A 19,763-nucleotide genomic window follows, 5' to 3' on the forward strand; every position below is an offset into this window, starting at 1 on the left:
GTCTTTGGAACCAGACAGTCCAGAATTCAGATTCTGCCTCTCCTATTTACCAGTTATATCATTTTGAAAAATTATGTAAGTATCAGAGCTTCAGTCATCTCACTTGTAACACAGGGATAATAACAGCTACCTTACAGCATTATAAGCTTTTTGAAGACAAACAACGTGCAATAACCACAACAGTGTCAACACAGACGGGACTCACAAGCAGCAGCTATTGCTTCCATGCTGACACAGTCCTGGGTGTCGCCACACATATTGGGCCATGAATTATTTATGTTCATAAGGATAGGTCAGAAATTGAGAAGGTGTAGTTTGAGAAGTAATTTGAACCCAGGTCTTTCAGACTCAGAGAGGCAAGTTCCTTCCCTCCCCCAAACCACCTCTCCTCAGCGCCCTCCCCCCCACACACTGCTCCAGCCTGGGGAGGGAGGGTTCTGTGGATATATACGTATGTAAAATTGGAAAGTGCCCCTAAAAGGGATGTGCAAAACCCTGCCTATTTCAGTGACTCGGAAGAACAAGAGAAGCTTTTTTCACAGGTAAACAGGACGGAGGAACTTGACAGACGTCTCCCAGCCTGAGACTCAGCTGGTGAAAAGGAACCTCTTGTGCTCCCGCCCCCTCCCCAAAGACTTTCAAGAGGAGCTTTGGGATATTTTTGACTCCCTGGCTGACAGTTCCCTTCCTATGCTACCTGCCAAAGCTGTCACTCACGCTACAGATGTACTTCTTATCTGCCCTGATAGGATCACTGCTCACTCCCTGAAGGAAGTACAATAATTGTCCAACAATTCCTCTGCCCAGAAGGGCCTCTCACTCCAGGAAGTGTCAGTCACTGGGCTTCAGGCCACAGCTTCTCCCCGGCTTAGATTGCTGGCATTCCTCACTGATAGTTATTAGTGGCTGGATAAACCTGACTGTAAAGGAAGGGGGAGCGGGGAGGGCTGTGCAGGGAGAGAAAATATCCTAGTCCACTTCATACCCTAGAAGATACAGAAAAACAATACCGATATTATTTTTAAAGTATCCACTCCTCTCTTTTCCTTAAACACATGTTTCAGTTTTACCGAGTTTCTTTGGCTCCAAATACACAGGTGCACTGAGCCTATGTTTTAGTTTATTACCTGGAAATCAACAAAAGTGACCTCCCACAGGCTTGACGTATCATCCGTGTCGCTGGGCACCAAGAGGGCATCGTACCGCTGCAGGCTGCTGACGCGCTGGCAGTGGTAGGAATAACGTGACGGAGCATATATGCCAGTTGCATTGAAGGTTGCTTGGATGGAATTATTGAAAATAATCTCGACTCGGTGCAAACTAAACCAGCCCTGGATGGACAACTTGTTGTAATTGATAAGGGTGAATCTGAAAATGATTATGAAACAGTATTACCCCCAAAGCTCTTCTACATTTGCTGACACAGGACATCGTCTATGAACGGTACAATCGCGCCCTCTGTTGTCAGGTAGTAGAACTGCCTCAAGAGAGGCTTTTACGTTTCCGGTTTGGAATGAAAGCAAATGACAGGGCCCTGAAAAGTAAGCAACACAAACTCTTACAAAAAACTCGGCTTTTTTATTTTTTAGAATCAACACTCGATATTATTGCCAAAAACTTGAGAACAACTTGAATGGACATCAATATAGAATTAGCTAAATAAAGAATGTTCAAAAATAATAGGAATAGTTCTGACTACGTGTGAAGCACCTTTCTGTGTTCTTTATGTGTATTTTATTCACTCTCTACCACAACGCCATGAGACAGATAATATTACCGTCCTCATCTCCTAGACGAGGAATAAGACACAGAAGAGTTAAGTAAATCATTTCTGCAAGTTCACTGAGAGAGTAAGCATTGGAGCTGGGCTTTGAATCCAACCTGAGACGAGAGCCCTTATTCTTAGCCATTTTGGAATGGACTATTCTCCAGCCATAAAAACATTATAATGTACATAGGCCATGACCTTTTTGTTCACTAAAAAAATATGTGTGACTGCATAAAAAAAAATTCTGGAAGGGTAGACATCAAAATGCTAATTAGTCATTACAAATGGTGGTTGGATTATGAATGATTTTCATTTTTTTCTTTTTATAGCTCGATATTTTCTGATTTTTCTGTTTTCAATGGACATGTATTACCTTGTGTTAGCTTGGGGTTCTACAGAAGCAGACCCTGAGACAAAGATGTGGATACAAAAAGTATTTTTGGGAGGTGACCCCAAAGGTATTGGGGAATTTGGCCATTCAAAATATGTAGTATGGAGAGAAGAGAAACAACAGAGGAATGGAAGACAGTCAAAAACAACACATGATTAAGCAAGTTTCCACTGTGGTAAGTGGGGCTTAATGCCCATGAGGAACCCTGGAGCCCGAGTAGAATGCCTGCCTCTGAGTTCTCTCGCCTGAGGCTGAGAGAGCTGGGGCATTTATACCCTCGCTTCACTCACTGGTTGAGGGCTGCTGGGGCAGGCACAGGAGGCAGTGGGCCCCTTTGGCCAGAGGAAACTTTTAGGCAAAGAAGGGCTAGCAGTGAAAGTTGAGCTGGTGGACTGTAGTGGCTGCAATGGAAATGCCCAAGGGGGTATAGATGGGGTACTGACAGTGTCTGCCACATACCTTTATCTCAGAAAAATAATAATCATAGAGCTATTTTCCTTTTGGGGAAAAAAAGTGCTATTTGAATCAAAAATATTCCTCAATCGTATATCAAACAGCTATGTGTATATGTTTGGTTACCTTCTGGGTTTCTATTTTCCTTTTAAAGTTTCTCTGGAAGGTAATGACATGCATTTTCTAAATTACGACCAGTGAAACACTAGTGTCCCATGATATGCAGGAAAGTGTTCTGACGAGAGAGCTTTCCAGGGTGATACCAGGAAACACTGGGTTAATCAAAGCTACCAGGTGCAACATCTTCCTTAAGACGCGTCTTCACAGAAACCTTCATATACAAGTTTACACGGTGACGCTCCAAAAGGAACACAGGGTGGGTAGTGTTTCTCAAACACATTTGACCACAGAATACCTTTTATGGGGACTCTTATAAATATTTTCATAGAGCAGAAGTGTTTCACAGAACACAGCTTGGGAAAGACTGCCCAAACACATCCTGCTGGTTTTTCAAGTAATGTTAAAGACACAGCTCCTATCTTCACTAAAAGCTTGATCCTATAGGAAGGGAAACATATTTCGATAAGAAAAAAAAAATGTAATGTGTCCAAATTGGCACGCCCCACCCTTCCCCAGAGCAGTTCCTAACTACTTGGACAAACCACTGTCGGCAGATGCATCCTTCCATACATAAAGACAAAAACGCAGGCCTGTGTTGCTTATCTGCTGGGGAAGTCAGCTAACGGAGAATTTTTCATTATCCTTAAATGATAAGTGTGATTCACTGTAAGGAGCTATATAGAAAGAAACTTTAAATCAGAGCCCCAGCCCTTGGAGCTTTAAGTATATTTTTTGCTCAGAGGAAAAGGGTATCACATTCTCACATTCATGTGTTCGTGTGTTCTCAAGGTCCCTAACTGAGGAAACTATAGATGCTTTGGTAGAAACTAAAGGAAGCATTACGATAGGATCCCATCACATAACACCACTGACTTTTCAGTGTAATTAGGTAGAGGTGACATTTCACACGTCAGTGCTTAGCACACAGCAGGTCCTTGATACTAGCATGTTGAATCAATAAATTATATGGAGCTAATCTGAAACACTGAACCTATGATACTCCAAAGTGGTACCCATACCTACCTTACATCAAGACCTTTGGGATTTTGAGCATCATCAAACTTCAGAGACAACCTGAGAAAACAGAAACAACACAGTCCATCTAAACAGGAACAACCCTTACTTCACACTGCACTCAGAAATTACCTCAAAATGTTCATAGACCTAAATGTAAAAACCAAAACTATAAACTTATAGAATAATATTTGTGCAATCTTGGGACAGCCAATGGTTTCTTGAAAAAATACAAAAGTACAAACTATAAAAGAAAAAAAATTGATAATTGAACTTTATTAAATTCAAAAACTTTTGCTGTTCAAAAGATACTATTAAGAAAACAAAAAAGACAAGCCATAGAGTGGAAGAAAATATTCACAGCACATATAGACAAAGAACTTCTATCTGTACTATAATAAATAACACTAACAACTCAATAACAAGAAGACAACTCAACTTAAAATGGTCAAAAGATAGGCACTTCACGAAGGAAGATATACAAACAGCCAATTAATATGTGAAAAGATGCTCACATCATTAGTCATTAGGAAAATATAAAATAATGCTACAAGATAACATGGTACAGTAATCAGAATGACTAAAACTTTTTAAAAAAATCTACTTGGAAGCTTTTAATACCTATATTTATCCCCATTTTTCTGAAAGTTAATATGAGATTTCCTGGAGCAGAGACAGATTATTACTAACTCATAGCAACAACCACATTGGTTCCCCTTTTAACCCAATTCTTCCTCACGGGCAACATGAAGAGAGCCAGATACCATCCTGTATGTACTAGAATTTGTCACACAGGTGAGGAACACCAGAATTATGAACCTGGGAGTTTATCTGGAGAGAGACAGTGGTCCCCCTTCACCTCCTGAGAAAGGGAGAGAAACATCTGCCTCCTTAGTGTCAAAAATTTTCCTTGGGAAGAGACAAGGGAAGGATCCTGGGTTCCTAGCTCAGAAGGTACCTCTGATGAGTTTTGTTAGCCTTTGGATGGGGGCAAACAGCTCACCATAAAGGAGACAAATGGCTGCAGGTCTAACCCATGTATGTAAATAAATGTCTCCAAGGGGAAGATAAGAAGCCTCTCTGGGTTGCCAAGCCCCGGAACGTCTGCATGGCTGAGTTTCATTACTCCTTGACATGTAAACACACCCCTCTGAGAAGATAAATCTCTTATCAACTCCAAGACTTATCTTTTAACCCAGGTTCCAGTAAAATTTGTTCAAAAATTACTCACCATGCAAGAACACAAAAATATTTTCTCTACAGTCCCACACTAACCATACCAAGAGTTGGTGAGGATGTGAGGCAGCTGGAGCTCTTACACAACGCTGCTAGAAAGGCAAACGGCACCACCACTTTCAACACAGTTTGGCAGTTTCTTAAAAAGCTAAACATACACCTACCATATGATCCAGCCATTCCACTCCTGGGTATTTACCCAAAAGAAACGAAAATATATGCTCCTACAAAAACTTGTACATGAATGCTTATAGCAACTTCATTTAGAAAGTTATCTAAAAACTGGAGGAAAAAACAAATCTCCATCAAGAGGTGGAGGGATAAATAAGTTGTGCTATATCCATCCAATGGAGCACTTACTACTTAGCCATGGAAAGGAACATACCTTTGATACATGCAACAATATATGAGAATTTCAAAATCGTTACGCAAGTGAAAGAAGCCAGACTAGAAAAGAATGTACACTATACAATTACACTTATATAAAATTCTAGAAAATGCAAACCAATCTATAATGATAGAAAGAAGATCAGTGTTTACGTAGAGAGGTGGGAGTGGCAAGAGGGATGTTACAAAAGGGCACAAGGAAACTTTTGTGAGTGAAGTAAATGTTTGCTATCTTGATTGTGGTGATGGTTTCATGGGTAAACACATATGTCAAAACTGATCAAATTGTCTGCTTTAAAGATATGTAGTTTAGTGTATTTCACTTATATTTCAATGAGGTTGAAAAATAGGAATGGCAAAAAGTTAAGTAAATAATTGAAATGGGAAAAGGTGAGGAATTTAAATACACAAAGTATGACACTGCTATGTGATGTTATAATGTCTAGAAGTTATAACACCTCAATATACATTATAAAACCAAAAAAGTGAAAGTAGATAGTTATAAAATGTCCAATTACAAGCTTGAAAAACAAATCACATAAATATAATCTCATTAACTTGGTCCCACTTATCAAGAAGTAAGAATGTCAGCAATTGAGCTGAAGTTTATCTTCATACCATTTACAGGGAAAAGGGAAGGGGTACTTACAAAACAAACCATAAAATAAGATTGCTAAGAGAAATAGCTTTATTTCCTAACGTCATAAATTTAGACGCCTTAGAGGCACTCATTAGCAAACACTTTGTAGCTAATTTACACAACAGGGCAAGCCTTCAATAGGACCTTTCTCTAACAATACTCCCACACTCTGTTACAAATTACTGAAAATACTTTAAAGAAGTAAAATGCATTTCTTGAATAACACTTTATAAATTTGATTGGTCACTTATTCTAACAGAATTTCTCTAGTTCTTCCAAGGAATCAGAATAGCTTAGTTACCCATAAACTGGCTCTACAGCTAACAAACTAAACTTCAAAGCAAAGCCATGCTGAGCCCACCCTAACCTCCGTCCCCGTCTCCTGATGGAGCAGCTCAGTGGCCTCCACACTTCTGACCCTCCACAATCCTTCTCCAGCAGTCCTGGTTTCAGTGAAAGCTCGATAACATGCTGTGCTGCTGAGTACACAGCATGAGGCCTGAGTTCAACAAAGCAAATTCAACGATCCTTCAGGGAGAATCTTTCCAGTGCCAGGCACCGTGCCATAACCTGGGAACACACGGGAGAGTTACAGCCTCACCAGTCACTCAGAAAGGAGCTTCTTTTACTCTTCCCAGCACCCTACTCTCCCACGCTTAAGATGGATTTTGAATTCTTCAGATTATAATTGTCTAAATTCAAAATACACACAGATGCTGGGATTATGCTCTCTTTGTAGGGCTTTCGCTATTTGAAAAGACTTCTATAGCAAATCTGTCTGCCAACAGCTTGCCTTTCCCTGAACATTTTGTTTCCAAGCGCTAAAACATGGTCATCTTTTTTAAATCTGTGCTTTTGACCCTACATGGTTATGTCTTTGCTTGGGTTTGTTCTTTCGGCAACTCCCTTTCTGGTTCTTGAGAACACAGGATTTCCTTGCCAGCACAGCAAACGAACCTCACTAATCTGTGTGATTCTCCGGAATCAGGAACACTAAGTCTCTGCAGCTGGTCCTTGAACACCTCATGTCCCAGGAAGCCTCCCACTCATCCCCTTGGGTGGGCTCTCCAGGAAGCCTGCACGCTCGCCCGAGCACGACTCTAAGAGGTGGCTGCTGCACACTCAGGACTCGCCCCGGCTAGCATTTTAGGGTGGTGACAGGAAGAAAAAGTCAGGCCCTGCCCAATCATTCATGTGTGCGCTGTGAAAACCATAGCTTCCCTGGGCCTCTCCACCAGGTCACTAGACACTACTTTATTTACTCTAGTTATCATCAGGAAGCTAGGAAGGTAATACTACTACTGTGAGCGGCACTTGACAAGCTCTCAAAGTTCTCATGCATACATTTCCTCATATGATTTTCACAACTCTATGCTGTCGGGCCAAGAGAGGAGGTAAAATCTCATTGCTAAAGACATTTTAGACCCCAGTCTATCACCATACAAGCTGTATGATCTTGGCAAGTATCCTAACATCTACGAGCCTTGACTTCCTCACCTGAAACATGGATCATAATAGTACCTGTAACTCGGGGACTTATTCGCAATAGTATTATGAGGAATAATAGATGTGCCTGTGAAGTCCTCACACGGTATCTGGCTCATGGTAAGTGTTCAAGGCCTTTTAGATAGATGCCATCAGCTCCGTCTCACAGACGATGATCCTATGGTGGTTCCTGTTTGTAAAGTCACAGAGCTCTCTGGCAGAACTGGGCCTAGAAGCCAAATTTTCATTCTTTCTGTTTCTGGGTTCCCAGTGATCAATAAGGTTTCTAAAGCACAGCAAAATGCTGTGGTGCCCTGATCTTCCCCGCAAATACCTGGGGTCAGGACAAATGGAATCCAGGAGGGCCAGTCAGCCATGGACAGGCAAGATGATCCCCAGGCATCGGCCTCTCTCCGCACAGCTGACCACAAATAAAGAGCCCTGTAGGGAATTAATTAGAGCCTGAGGAAAAAGTCCTGAGCTCTCAGCAGGGCTGAGTCTCTTCGGTAGTCGTGCTGAAACAGAATAAAGAGATCTGGGAGGACTCTGGATGCTTATGCTTACAATTCCCTAATAAGAGACGGTGGTTCTGAATAGCGAGATACTTACTAAGACTCGTAATATAACTTGCAGGTGTATATTAATATAATCCACTTTTACCCATCATCAATAATTTTTAAATGATAAGTTCAGGAATAAAAAAGTATTTCCAGCCAAAGTATATAAAAAGAATACACACACACACACACACACTTTAGGTTATGGTTTATACAAAGCATTCTGCCCTTCTAAACCAGGCCAGAACAAATGCAGAAAATCTTCCAAAAGTCTCCATTATACCAGCAAATGTTGAAAGCAAGGAGGTTTATAGAAAGCAAGTGGGACACGCCAGACTTCCTACCCCTGGACCAAAACAAATACAGGCAAACATTTTTGCTTGGATGAGTGAAAACCGGAGAAAGGCACTGGAAATTGACTTCTTTGAAAGGGATATTTGTTTAATCTGCTTATCTCAAATCAAAAGTAATTATTCTAATCATTATGAATCTTAAAGAATTCTCTGAAATTTGGCCCTTCAAAGGTACCCTTGCGCACTTACAAAGAGGCAACGCTCCGCAACTTCAGAAGACTCCCTGCAATCAGACATCTGCCCTGACTAGAGTCACCTTCTCTGTCTCACCCACTGTAATACATCTGACGGTGCTCTGTGGTATGTAACGTCCTCCCTGGTGGGACAAAAGTAGTTGACACCTCGCATGTGGAGTTGACACCACACCTGGAATCCTTTTCCCTTTTCCAGAGTGAGTTTGGGAACCTTCATTTTCAGAACCCTGATTTTCCACAAGCTTTCGTAACAATCAGCTAAAAGAGTTCAGATGAAAATTGCTGGGAAAAAAATAACAAATTTTTTAAAATTAATCAATAACTGGTTCTTCCATTTTAGACATTAAACATTTCCCCAAAGATGTGTGTCAGAGTCATGTCCAAAAGAGCCTACTTCTTTTTTCTGAAATCTCAGAAAACTGGATGCCCAGTTAATAGACTACAGTCACCCCAAGGGCTTCCTCCCACAAAGCAGTCAACTTACGTGGCACTTTCTTCTCTGCAATTTGAGTTGCCAGCATCCACTGTTGCCTTCTGGCCAAAAGCTTCATCCATAAGGTCCAGCTGAGTCTGATTCTTAAATTTAATTGTTATTCTTTTGGCCCAGAAGAGAATGCAGGGAACTCCATCCATGGAGATGTTCACTGGGCTATGACGGCTGAATGCATTCCAATGTTCTTTCTCTAAATGTCCTTGTCTGCTCAGATTGTAGTTGAGAGCCTAATTCACCAAATAAATGAAATTCAAGATACGAATTTGTTTTAAATTAATTAAATTATTAGATTATTAAATAATTAATAAAAGGGTTATTAATAAAAGGGTTAGTTTACAACCTGCTAAAACTCTGATCTCTCAGCTCCAGAGTCCATGCTACTGTGGAGCAAAGGAGATGGACAGACTAGATCATAACAAGCCCAAAATGATAGTTATACCTGAGAGGTACATGAACCCCATTCCACAAAGAACCAAAAATGGAAAGAAGTAACTTGTAAGAAAACAAACAAACAAAAATTGCAAATAATAATATTAGCAATATAGAGTTTAAAAGTTATCATGCTGGGGGAGGAAGAAGGGATGAATAGGAGGAGCACAGCAGATTTTGGGGCCGTGAAACTGTTATTCTGTGTAATGGTAGATAGATATCATTATACATTTGCTAAAACCCATAACATGTACAACACAGAGAGTGAATCCTAATGTAAACTGTGGACTTCAGTTAATAATAATGTATCAATATTGGTTCATCAATTTTCACAAACGTATCACACTAATGCAAGATGTTAAATATAGGGGAAATTGGAGGAAGGGATAGAGGGGTTATGTGGGAACCTTCTGTACTTTTTTTCAATTTTTTCTGTAAACCTAAAACCACCCAAAAGAAAAATAAAGTCTATTATTAAAAAATAAAATTCCAGAGAAGATCCAAGATGGCGGCATGAGTAGTCTTCTTTGTCTCTCCCCTTTTGAGTCTACAACTAATTGGACATTCATCGCTTAACAAAGGATATTCATATAGCATCTCAGGACGCCTGAGAGACCCACGCTGCTATACATCGGAAGGCAGATGGACTTCCCTCCGGGAAGAGGTGGAGATAGGTGAAAACTCTCCGACCCCGACCCCCGAACAGCCTAGTACCTGCAAGCGGCTTTCTTCCAGCGGATGCCCCCAGAACATCGCCACACACCAAGGGCAGGAGGGAGTGCACACCAGAGGAGTGACGGTGGAAACAGGTAACCAGAGCCCTACCTAAGCCCCCCGCAATTACACCTAAGCCCAGAGGGAAGCTCCAGAGTTACACACCAGAGGCGGCGGGGAAAACCCCTACCCCCCATTAGTGGAGAGGCCCCTCCCAGCATCCACAACGCTGGGAGGCTCCCAGAGAGAATCCCAAACGGTGTGGCAGCCCACCAGCTGCTGCCGCCGGCTCCACTGACCGGGCTTTCACCCGGGAGGGGCTTGGGACTACCGGAGATCTCCTGGGAGAGGACTGGGGCTGGGTGGAGCTCCAGTGGCTGGCTCCGCGGCCCGGGGGGGAAACTCCAGAGTTCCGTCCAGGCAGCAGGCAAAGTCTCTGCCTGCCATTAGTGGAGAGGCTCCGCCCAGCATCCACAATGCCGGGAGGGTCCCGAAGAGGAGAATCCCAGGCAGCGCAGCAGCCGGCCAGCTGCCACTGAACTCAAGGTCTCCGGCTATCCCCCAGACAGGGCAAGGGGCTCCCCAAGATCCTAGGGGAGAGGACTGGGGCTGGGTGGAGTTCCAACGACCCAGCTCCATGGCCCAGGGGGAAACTCTACAGTCTCACAGCAGCCTCAGTGATAGCATCTGCACAGCACTAGTAGAGAGCAACCACAAGGCTGGAAGACCCTGGGACAAAAGTAGCACAGCTAGGTGAGCTAACCACAGACTGCAGAAGATGCCCATATCTCTGCTGTGACCCATTGTGGACAAGTGAGATTTTGTGGGCACCGACAGTGACAGAGCTGCAAATATAAGTGATCCTGCCCCTGGCAGCTGGGAAAGCCCATAACACCGCTGCAGACCCTAAGGAGGGAGCACGTCTAGGTTGTCTGCAACAGTAGGCACCAGCAGCCTGAAGCCCCCTTGTGACGGCCCCCACAGCTGAAGAGGGAACCCACAGGATCACTGTGACTGCGAGGAGGGGCCCAGCCCAGTTAGCAACAGCTGATAGGGTTCCTGGTTGGTGCAGTATAAACAGCTGTCCCCCCACCACACCAGTAGAAACAAGTGGAAGCAGTAACTAAACTGTATCTCTATGTGGAGGCACAAATCTACACCATCAAGCAATACGAAAAAATATATTAAATCTCCAGAACAGAAGGAAAATGACAAACACACAGAAAACAATTCCAAAGACAATGAAATATATAACCTAAATGTTGATGACTTCAAAACAGCCATCATTAAAAAACTCAATGAGTTCAAAGAGAATTCAGATAGACAACTCAACGAGCTCAGGAGTTATGTCACAAAAAAGTTCGATACTATAAAGAAGAACCAAACAGAAATATTGGAAATGAAGAACACAATAGAGGAGATTAAGAAAAATCTAGACGCACTGAACAGTAGGGCCGATAATATGGAGGAAAGAATTAGCAATTTGGAAGATAGGAATATAGAAATGCTGCAGACAGAGGAGGAGAGAGAACTAAGACTAAAAAGAAATGAATAAACTCTCCGAGAATTATCTGATGCAATTAGGAGATGCAACGTAAGGATTATAGGTATACCAGAGGGAGAAGAGTGGGAGAAGGGGGCAGAAAGCCTATTCAAAGAAATAATGGCTGAGAACCTCCCAAACCTGGGGAAAGAGATGGAACTTCATGTGACAGAAGTCAATAGATCTCCAAACTTTATCAATGCAAGTAGACCAACCCCAAGGCATATAGTAGGGAAGCTAGCAAAAGTCAATGACAAGGCGAGAATACTAAGGGCAGCCAGGCAGAAGACACTAACCTACAAAGGAACCCCCATCAGGCTATCAGCAGATTTCTCAGCAGAAACTTTACAGGCTAGAAGAGAGTGGAATGATATATTCAAAAATCTGCAGGACAAAAACCTGCAGCCAAGAATTCTCTACCCAGCGAAAATATCCTTCAAATACGATGGAGAAATAAAAACTTTCCCAGATAAACAAAAATTAAGGGAGTTCATTCCCACAAAACCTCCTCTTCAAGAAATGCTCAGGAAAACCCTCATTCCCGAAAAATCAAAAAAAGGAAAGGGGCTACAAAACCAAGAGCAAAGGAGATAAGTAGAAGGACAACAACAGAGAGTAGCAGCTCTCCATCAGAACAGATTAAACCATGGGACGAGAAACAAAGGAAATTGAAGAAAACCAGAAAACAAGACATAAAATGGCAGCAGTAGGCCCCCACATTTCAATAATCACTCTAAATGTAAATGGATTGAACTCTCCAATCAAAAGACACAGAGTGGCAGGATGGATCAAAGAACAAGACCCAACAATATGCTGCCTCCAGGAAACACACCTCAGCCCCAAAGACAAACACAGACTCAGAGTGAAGGGATGGAAGACAGTACTCCAAGCTAATAATGAACAAAAGAAAGCAGATGTCACTATACTAATATCAAACAAAGTAGACTTCAAAGCAAAACAGATAAAGAAAGACAAAGAGGGACAGTATATAATGATCAAAGGGACTCTCCACCAAGAAGACATAACACTTATAAATATATATGCACCCAACACAGGAGCACCAAAATTTGTAAAGCAACTCTTAACAGAACTAAAAGAAGACATCAACAACAGTACAATAATAGTAGGGGACCTCAACACCCCATTAACACCAATGGATAGAACATCCAGACAGAAAATCAACAAGGAAATTATAGAATTAAATGAAAAATTAGACCAGATGGACTTAATAGATATATCTAGAACATTTCATCCAAAAACAGCAGGCTGCACATTCTTCTCAAGTGCGCATGGAACATTCTCAAGAATAGACCATATTTTGGGAAACAAAGTAAGCATCAATAAATACAAGAGAGTTGAAATAATATCAAGCATCTTTTCTGATCATAATGCTATGAAACTAGAAATCAACTACAAGAATAAAGCAGAGAAAGGTGCAAAAATGTGGAGACTAAACAACATGCTACTGAACAAACAATGGATTATTGAAGAAATTAAAGAAGAAATCAAGTATTATCTGGAGACAAATGAAAATGAGAATACGTCATAATAAATCATTTGGGATGCAGCAAAAGCAGTCCTAAGAGGGAAATTGATTGCAATACAGGCTCACCTCACTAAACAAGAAAAAGCTCACATAAGCAACCTCAAATGACACCTAACAGAAGTAGAAAAAGAAGAACAAACAAAGCCCAGAGTCAGTAGAAGGAGGGAAATAATAAAAATAAGAGCAGAAATAAACGATATTGAAACAAAAAAGACAGTAGAAAGGATCAATGAAATAAAGAGTTGGTTCTTCGAAAAAATTAACAAAATCAACAAACCCTTAGCCAGACTCACCAAGAAAAGAAGAGAGAAACCTCAAATAAATAAAATTAGGAATGAGAGAGGAGAAATCACAACAGATACCAAAGAAATACAAGGGATCATAAGAGAATACTATGAAAAACTATATGCGAACAAATTGAACAACCTAGAAGAAATGGACAAATTCCTGGACTCTTACAACCTCCTCAAACTGAACCAGGAAGAAATGGAGAATCTGAATAGGCCAATCACAAGTAAAGAAATAGAAACAGTAATCAAAAACCTCCCCAAAAATAAGAGTCCAGGACCAGACGGCTTCTCTGGAGAATTCTACCAAACATTCAAAGAAGATTTAATACCTATCCTTCTCAAACTATTCCAGAAAATTGAGGAAGATGGAGTACTCCCTAACACATTCTATGAAGCCAACATCACTCTGATCCCCAAACCTGACAAGGACAACACAAAGAAGGAGAACTACAGGCCGATATCACTGATGAACATAGATGCAAAAATCCTCAACAAAATTCTGGCAAACCGAATACAGCAATACATCAAAAAGATTATACACCATGATCAAGTGGGATTTATACCAGGGACACAGGGATGGTTCAACATCTGCAAGTCAATCAACGTGATACACTACATTAACAAAATGAGAAACAAAAACCACATGATCATCTCAATAGACACAGAGAAAGCATTCGACAAGATCCAACACCCATTTATGATAAAAACCCTCAATAAAATGGGTATAGAAGGAAAGTACCTCAACATAATAAAGGCCATATATGACAAACCCACAGCCAACATCATACTCAACAGACAAAACCTGAAAGCCATCCCTCTGAGAACAGGAACAAGACAAGGGTGCCCACTTTCACCACTCCTATTCAACATAGTACTGGAGGTGTTGGCCAGAGCAATTCGGCAGGAAAAAGAAATAAAAGGAATCCAAATAGGCAACGAAGAAGTAAAACTCTCGCTGTTTGCAGACGACATGATCTTATATATAGGAAACCCCAAAGAATCCATAGGAAAACTATTAGAAACAATCAGCAGCTACAGCAAAGTTGCAGGGTATAAAATCAACACACATAAATCAGTAGCACTTCTATACACTAACAATGAACCAACAGAAAAAGAACTCAAGAACTCAATCCCATTCACAATCGCAATGAAAAGAATAAAATACCTTGGGATAAATTTAACCAAGGAAGTGAAAGATTTATACAATGAAAACTACAAGACTTTCTTGAAAGAAACTGACAACGACATAAAGAGATGGAAAGATATTCCATGCACATGGATTGGAAGAATAAACATAGTTAAAATGTCCATACTACCTAAAGGAATCTACAGATTCAATGCTATCCCAATCAGAATCCCAAGGACATTCTTTACAGAAATTGAACAAAGAATCCTAAAATTCATGTGGGGCAGCAAAAGACCGTGAATTGCTAAAGCAATCCTGAGTAAGAAAAACAAAGCTGGAGGCATCACAATCCCCGATTTCAACACATACTACAAAGCTACAGTGATCAAAACAGCATGGTACTGGTACAAAAACAGGTGCACAGATCAATGGAACAGAATTGAAAGCCCAGAAATAAAACCACACATCTATCGACAGCTAATCTTTGACAAAGGAGCTGAGGGCCTACAATGGAGAAAAGAAAGTCTCTTCAACAAATGGTGCTGGAAAAACTGGACAGCCACATGTAAAAGAATGAAAATTGACCATTCTTTCTCACCATTCACAAAAATAAACTCAAAATGGATCAAAGACCTAAAGATTAGGCCTGAAACAATAAGTCTTCTGGAAGAGAATATAGGCAGTACACTCTTTGACATCAGTTTCAAAAGAATCTTTTCGGACACTATAACTCCTCAGATGAGGGAAACAATAGAAAGAATAAACAAATGGGACTTCATCAGACTAAAGAGTTTCTTCAAGGCAAGGGAAAACAGGATTGAAACAAAAAAACAGCCCACTAATTGGGAAAAAATATTTACAAGCTACTTATCCGACAAAGGATTAATCTCCATAATATACAAAGAACTCACACAGCTTAACAACAAAAAAACAAACAACCTGATCAAAAATTGGGCAGAGGACATGAACAGACATTTCTCCAAAGAAGATATAAGTATGGCCAATAGACACATGAAAAGATGTTCATCATCACTAATCATCAGGGAAATGCAAATCAAAACTACACTAAGATATCACCTTACACCCGTTAGATTGGCAAAAATATCCAAAACCAAGAGTGACAAATGTTGGAGAGATTGTGGAGAAAAAGGAACCCTCATACACTGTTGGTGGGAATGCAAACTAGTGCAGCCACTATGGACAACAGTATGGAGATTTCTCAGAAAGTTAAAAATAGAAATACCCTATGACCCAGCCATCCCACTACTGGGTATCTATCCTAAGAACCTGAAATCAGCAACCCCAAGAGTCGCATGCACCCCTATGTTCATCGCAGCATTATTTACAATAGCCAAGACGTGGAACCAACCCAAATGCCCAGAAACTGATGACTGGATAAAGAAGATATGGTATATATACACAATGGAATACTACTCAGCCATAAAAAAGGACCAAATTGTTCCATTCGCATCAACATGGATGGACCTTGAGGGTATTATGTTAAGCGAAATAAGCCAGATAGAGAAAGACAAACTCTATATGACTCCACTTATAGGTGGAAGTTAACATATAGACAAGGAGAACTGATCAGTGGTTACCAGGGAAAAGGGGAGGTGGGGGGAGGGCACAAAGGGTGAAGTGGTGTACCCACAACATTACTAACAATAATGTACAACTGAAATCTCACAAGGTTGTAATCTATCATAATCTTAATAAAAAATAAATAAATAAATAAAATTTCACCATGCCATGAAACTAATGACAGTAATCTCTTCAGAAAATGTCACAAGAACCCAAATAATGCAGGACTTTAAATAAAGAAATTAACATGTTAAAGAAAACAAAAGGTTTCTAGAAATCAAGCTTCATTCTCCAGACCATTAATGTCCAATACAACATTCTGCCTTATTGGATATGTTCTATATCTGCTCTCTTCAGCTCAGTAACCACTGGCTACATGTGGCTATTATTATGCACTGAAAATGTGGCCAGTGCAACGGGGGACCTTAATTTTTCATTTTAATTAATATTATTTCATTTGAATTTAAATTTAGATAGCCACAAGTGGCTAGTGGCTACTGTCTTGGACAGAGCGGCTCAGAACATTTAATATACATAAACTAACAAAGTATTCTAACATTGTTCTACATCTTATGAATCCTTTGTGATTTCTAGGAAACCCAAGACGATGCACTTCAGTACCTGACTCTGGAGGTCACAAAGACAGGTCTATATCTGAAACAAGATCCACTTATCGAGGTCAACTGTTCCATACCAATTACTCCAGTGTAGTACAGATTAAGAGAAAATAAACAGGCAGCAGCAATCCAAATTTACCAGTAACCAAAGATAAACTGTTACCATAGTGATTCTATCTGGAAAGCAACAAAAGTGAGACTGAATATTGTAATGAATATATATGACAGCAAGTGAACCTTTAGTTTTTCCTGAACTATAAAATTACCATAACACATTTCCCCACCCAAAGTTCAAGCAAGAATGTTAGTTATTAATAGAATTACTATTTATATTTTCATAGTGTCTCTGACCTGATTGAAATGTGTTTAAATTTTTTTTTAAGATACAATCTACTTTCCTAACATATCCATACCTGTGTCATTGGTATTGCTGTGAAATTCTGAATTGGTTTCATATCTCCATTATTCTGTTGATCTGTCAAATAAAAAAGGTGAGTACAAAGGCTAAATGTCATTGTCTTATTAATGTAATTGAGTGACAATAATATGCTAAGCACTGTAAAATATATCAGGCTTGAGCCTCTTCTGGCTCATAATTTAGAATAAACTAGTTTAAGGGCTATTCACATGCGAGACTCCTGGTCAAGCACCAGTGTTCAGGAAAGCCCATCACACACTAAAGCCTTCCTCAGCCCCCCAAGGAATCACAAGGGCAATTAGAGGTCTTACCACTGTTGACAACCACTTCTTTATCTGAAGATGTTTGAGAGCTGAAACTAGAAAAAACAGAATAAAAAGATGCTGAACAAATATCTACATTTCAGACTTTATATGAAGTTTTAAGGAGGACATATTTTGGTTTATTACATCTCAGAGTAGAGGAGCAGAACTTTAGCCTGTCAAAACTGTCCACTTTTTAATAGTGAATTTCTGACTTAAAAAAGCAACATATGTTCTTCAAAGAAAATAAGAAAAATGCCAAAAAATTTAAAGAAAAAAATTTTAAATATCAACCCTAATCCCTATTGATTGAATAATATTGAGTGCCTAGAATGAGTCAAGCAGTGTGCTAGACTCTGAGGTTTAACCAAAAACAAATAATAACCAAATAACCAAATAATAAAACATAATAAAATATTTTAAAGTGAAATGTTATACTACATGGTACTGTTAACATATTAATGTGAAAATATTCAACCTTTTTTATTAAAAAAAAGACAGACTCTATTGCCAAAAAGGTGTTTCTAAAAATTATGAGGATATAAATTATGTAATTATAATATACATCCTCCCAGCGTTTCTCTCTCTACACATACACACACACACATATAATTTACTTTTTGTACAATTTAAGAACAAATTTTTGTAAACATTCTGTTTTGGAGCCTACAATTTTTTTTTCACTTAAAAATATATCATAAATATTTTTCCATGTTATTACATATTTTTCTAACATAATTTTGAGTTCCATGTGCTATTACATCATACAAATGTATCAATTTATTTAACCAAATTCCTATTAAGTATTTAAGTTGTTTCAATTAATAAACAATACTACATTGAACATTATTGTGGATTGCTTGTTCATACCCCTGAGAAGTTCCTTAAGATAAATTCCTAGAAGTGACACTGCTAAGTTAGAAGATATACACATCTTTTTATCATGGAATATTGTAAGCATACATAAATATAAACAGGAAAATATAAGCCCGCACCATGTACCTGTACCCACAGCCAGCTTTAGTAATTGTCAAGTTATAAGCAATCTTGTTTCAGCAATAAGCACACCCACTTTCCCTCTCTGGTATTATTTTGAAGAAAACCTCAGAAATTATATCATTTAAGTATATATTTCTAAAAGATAAGGACTTTTTAAAATAAGAGCCCAATTACATCTAGAAAATATTAGTAATTCTTTCACATTAAATATCATGCCCATTTAAATCTCTAATTGTCATAAAAATTTTTACAGTTTATCGCATATTTTAAATTTTTAATAGGTTGTACTTGTGTGTATGAGAACACAGATCAAACTCTATACTTACAGATTCCTATCCAATACCTGTAGGTATAACTATCATACAAACTCTACACATTTCTACAATTAGAGAAATATATAAATTACTTATCATGATCTTTATGCAAAACATAATTTTAGCTAAAGAGTTACTAAGCACACATCATGGTAAAATGGCTTAGAATTAATTACATGGAGTCTATTACAAAGTAAGTGCACCACTCTCTTTGTAATACAATCTCTATTATCTAAGAATTTCTGAAGATGACAAATTGGTGACTGTGATGTCTACTAGTTGTTATTAATAAATTCATGCATGTATGCAATTATTCATTCATTCTTATCAACTTCACTGAAGTATAATTTAAGAACAATAAACTGCATCCATTCATTTTGTAAATTCGATGAGTTTTGGCATATGGATATACCCATGACACCACCGCCACAATAAACATATGGAATATTTACATCCCACAAGAGTTTTCCCATGTACTTTTCCAGTGGAGAGGATGTTTCCTCCACCCTCAGCCACAGGCAACTACAAACTTGCTTTCTGTCACTTTAGCCTGCATTTTATAGAATTATATATAAATAGAGTCATTTAACATATAGTCCTTAGTGTTTGGCTTCTTTCAGTCTTAACATAATGATGGAAATTCATTGGTGTTGTTATATGTATCAATCTTTCTTTCCTTTTATTACTGAGAAATATTTCATTGTATGTATACCACATTTGTTGGTGTATGCACCTATTGACGGACATTTAGGGTGTTTCCAATTTGGGGCTACTACAAATAAAGAGAAAAGAA

At 39.4% G+C, this 19,763-nt stretch overlaps 1 protein-coding gene across 12 annotated transcripts in view; it reads right to left on the reverse strand.

Annotated features, from left to right (window-relative positions):
* Positions 1-19,763, reverse strand: part of LOC103557911 (V-type proton ATPase subunit S1-like protein) — a 44,137-nt gene that overhangs the window by 3,941 nt on the left and 20,433 nt on the right. For all 12 annotated transcript variants that reach the window (XM_008530664.2, XM_070569777.1, XM_070569782.1 and 9 more), the window contains 5 exons: positions 17,667-17,713; positions 17,351-17,412; positions 9,083-9,318; positions 3,756-3,806; positions 1,128-1,368 (listed from right to left, as the gene is read on the reverse strand). In XM_008530664.2, the coding sequence (XP_008528886.2) occupies positions 1,128-1,368; positions 3,756-3,806; positions 9,083-9,318; positions 17,351-17,412; positions 17,667-17,713 (637 nt within the window). The remainder of the gene's footprint in view (positions 1-1,127; positions 1,369-3,755; positions 3,807-9,082; positions 9,319-17,350; positions 17,413-17,666; positions 17,714-19,763) is intronic.

This window comes from Equus przewalskii, chromosome 13, assembly GCF_037783145.1.
Source record: "Equus przewalskii isolate Varuska chromosome 13, EquPr2, whole genome shotgun sequence".
NCBI lineage: Eukaryota > Metazoa > Chordata > Mammalia > Perissodactyla > Equidae > Equus > Equus przewalskii.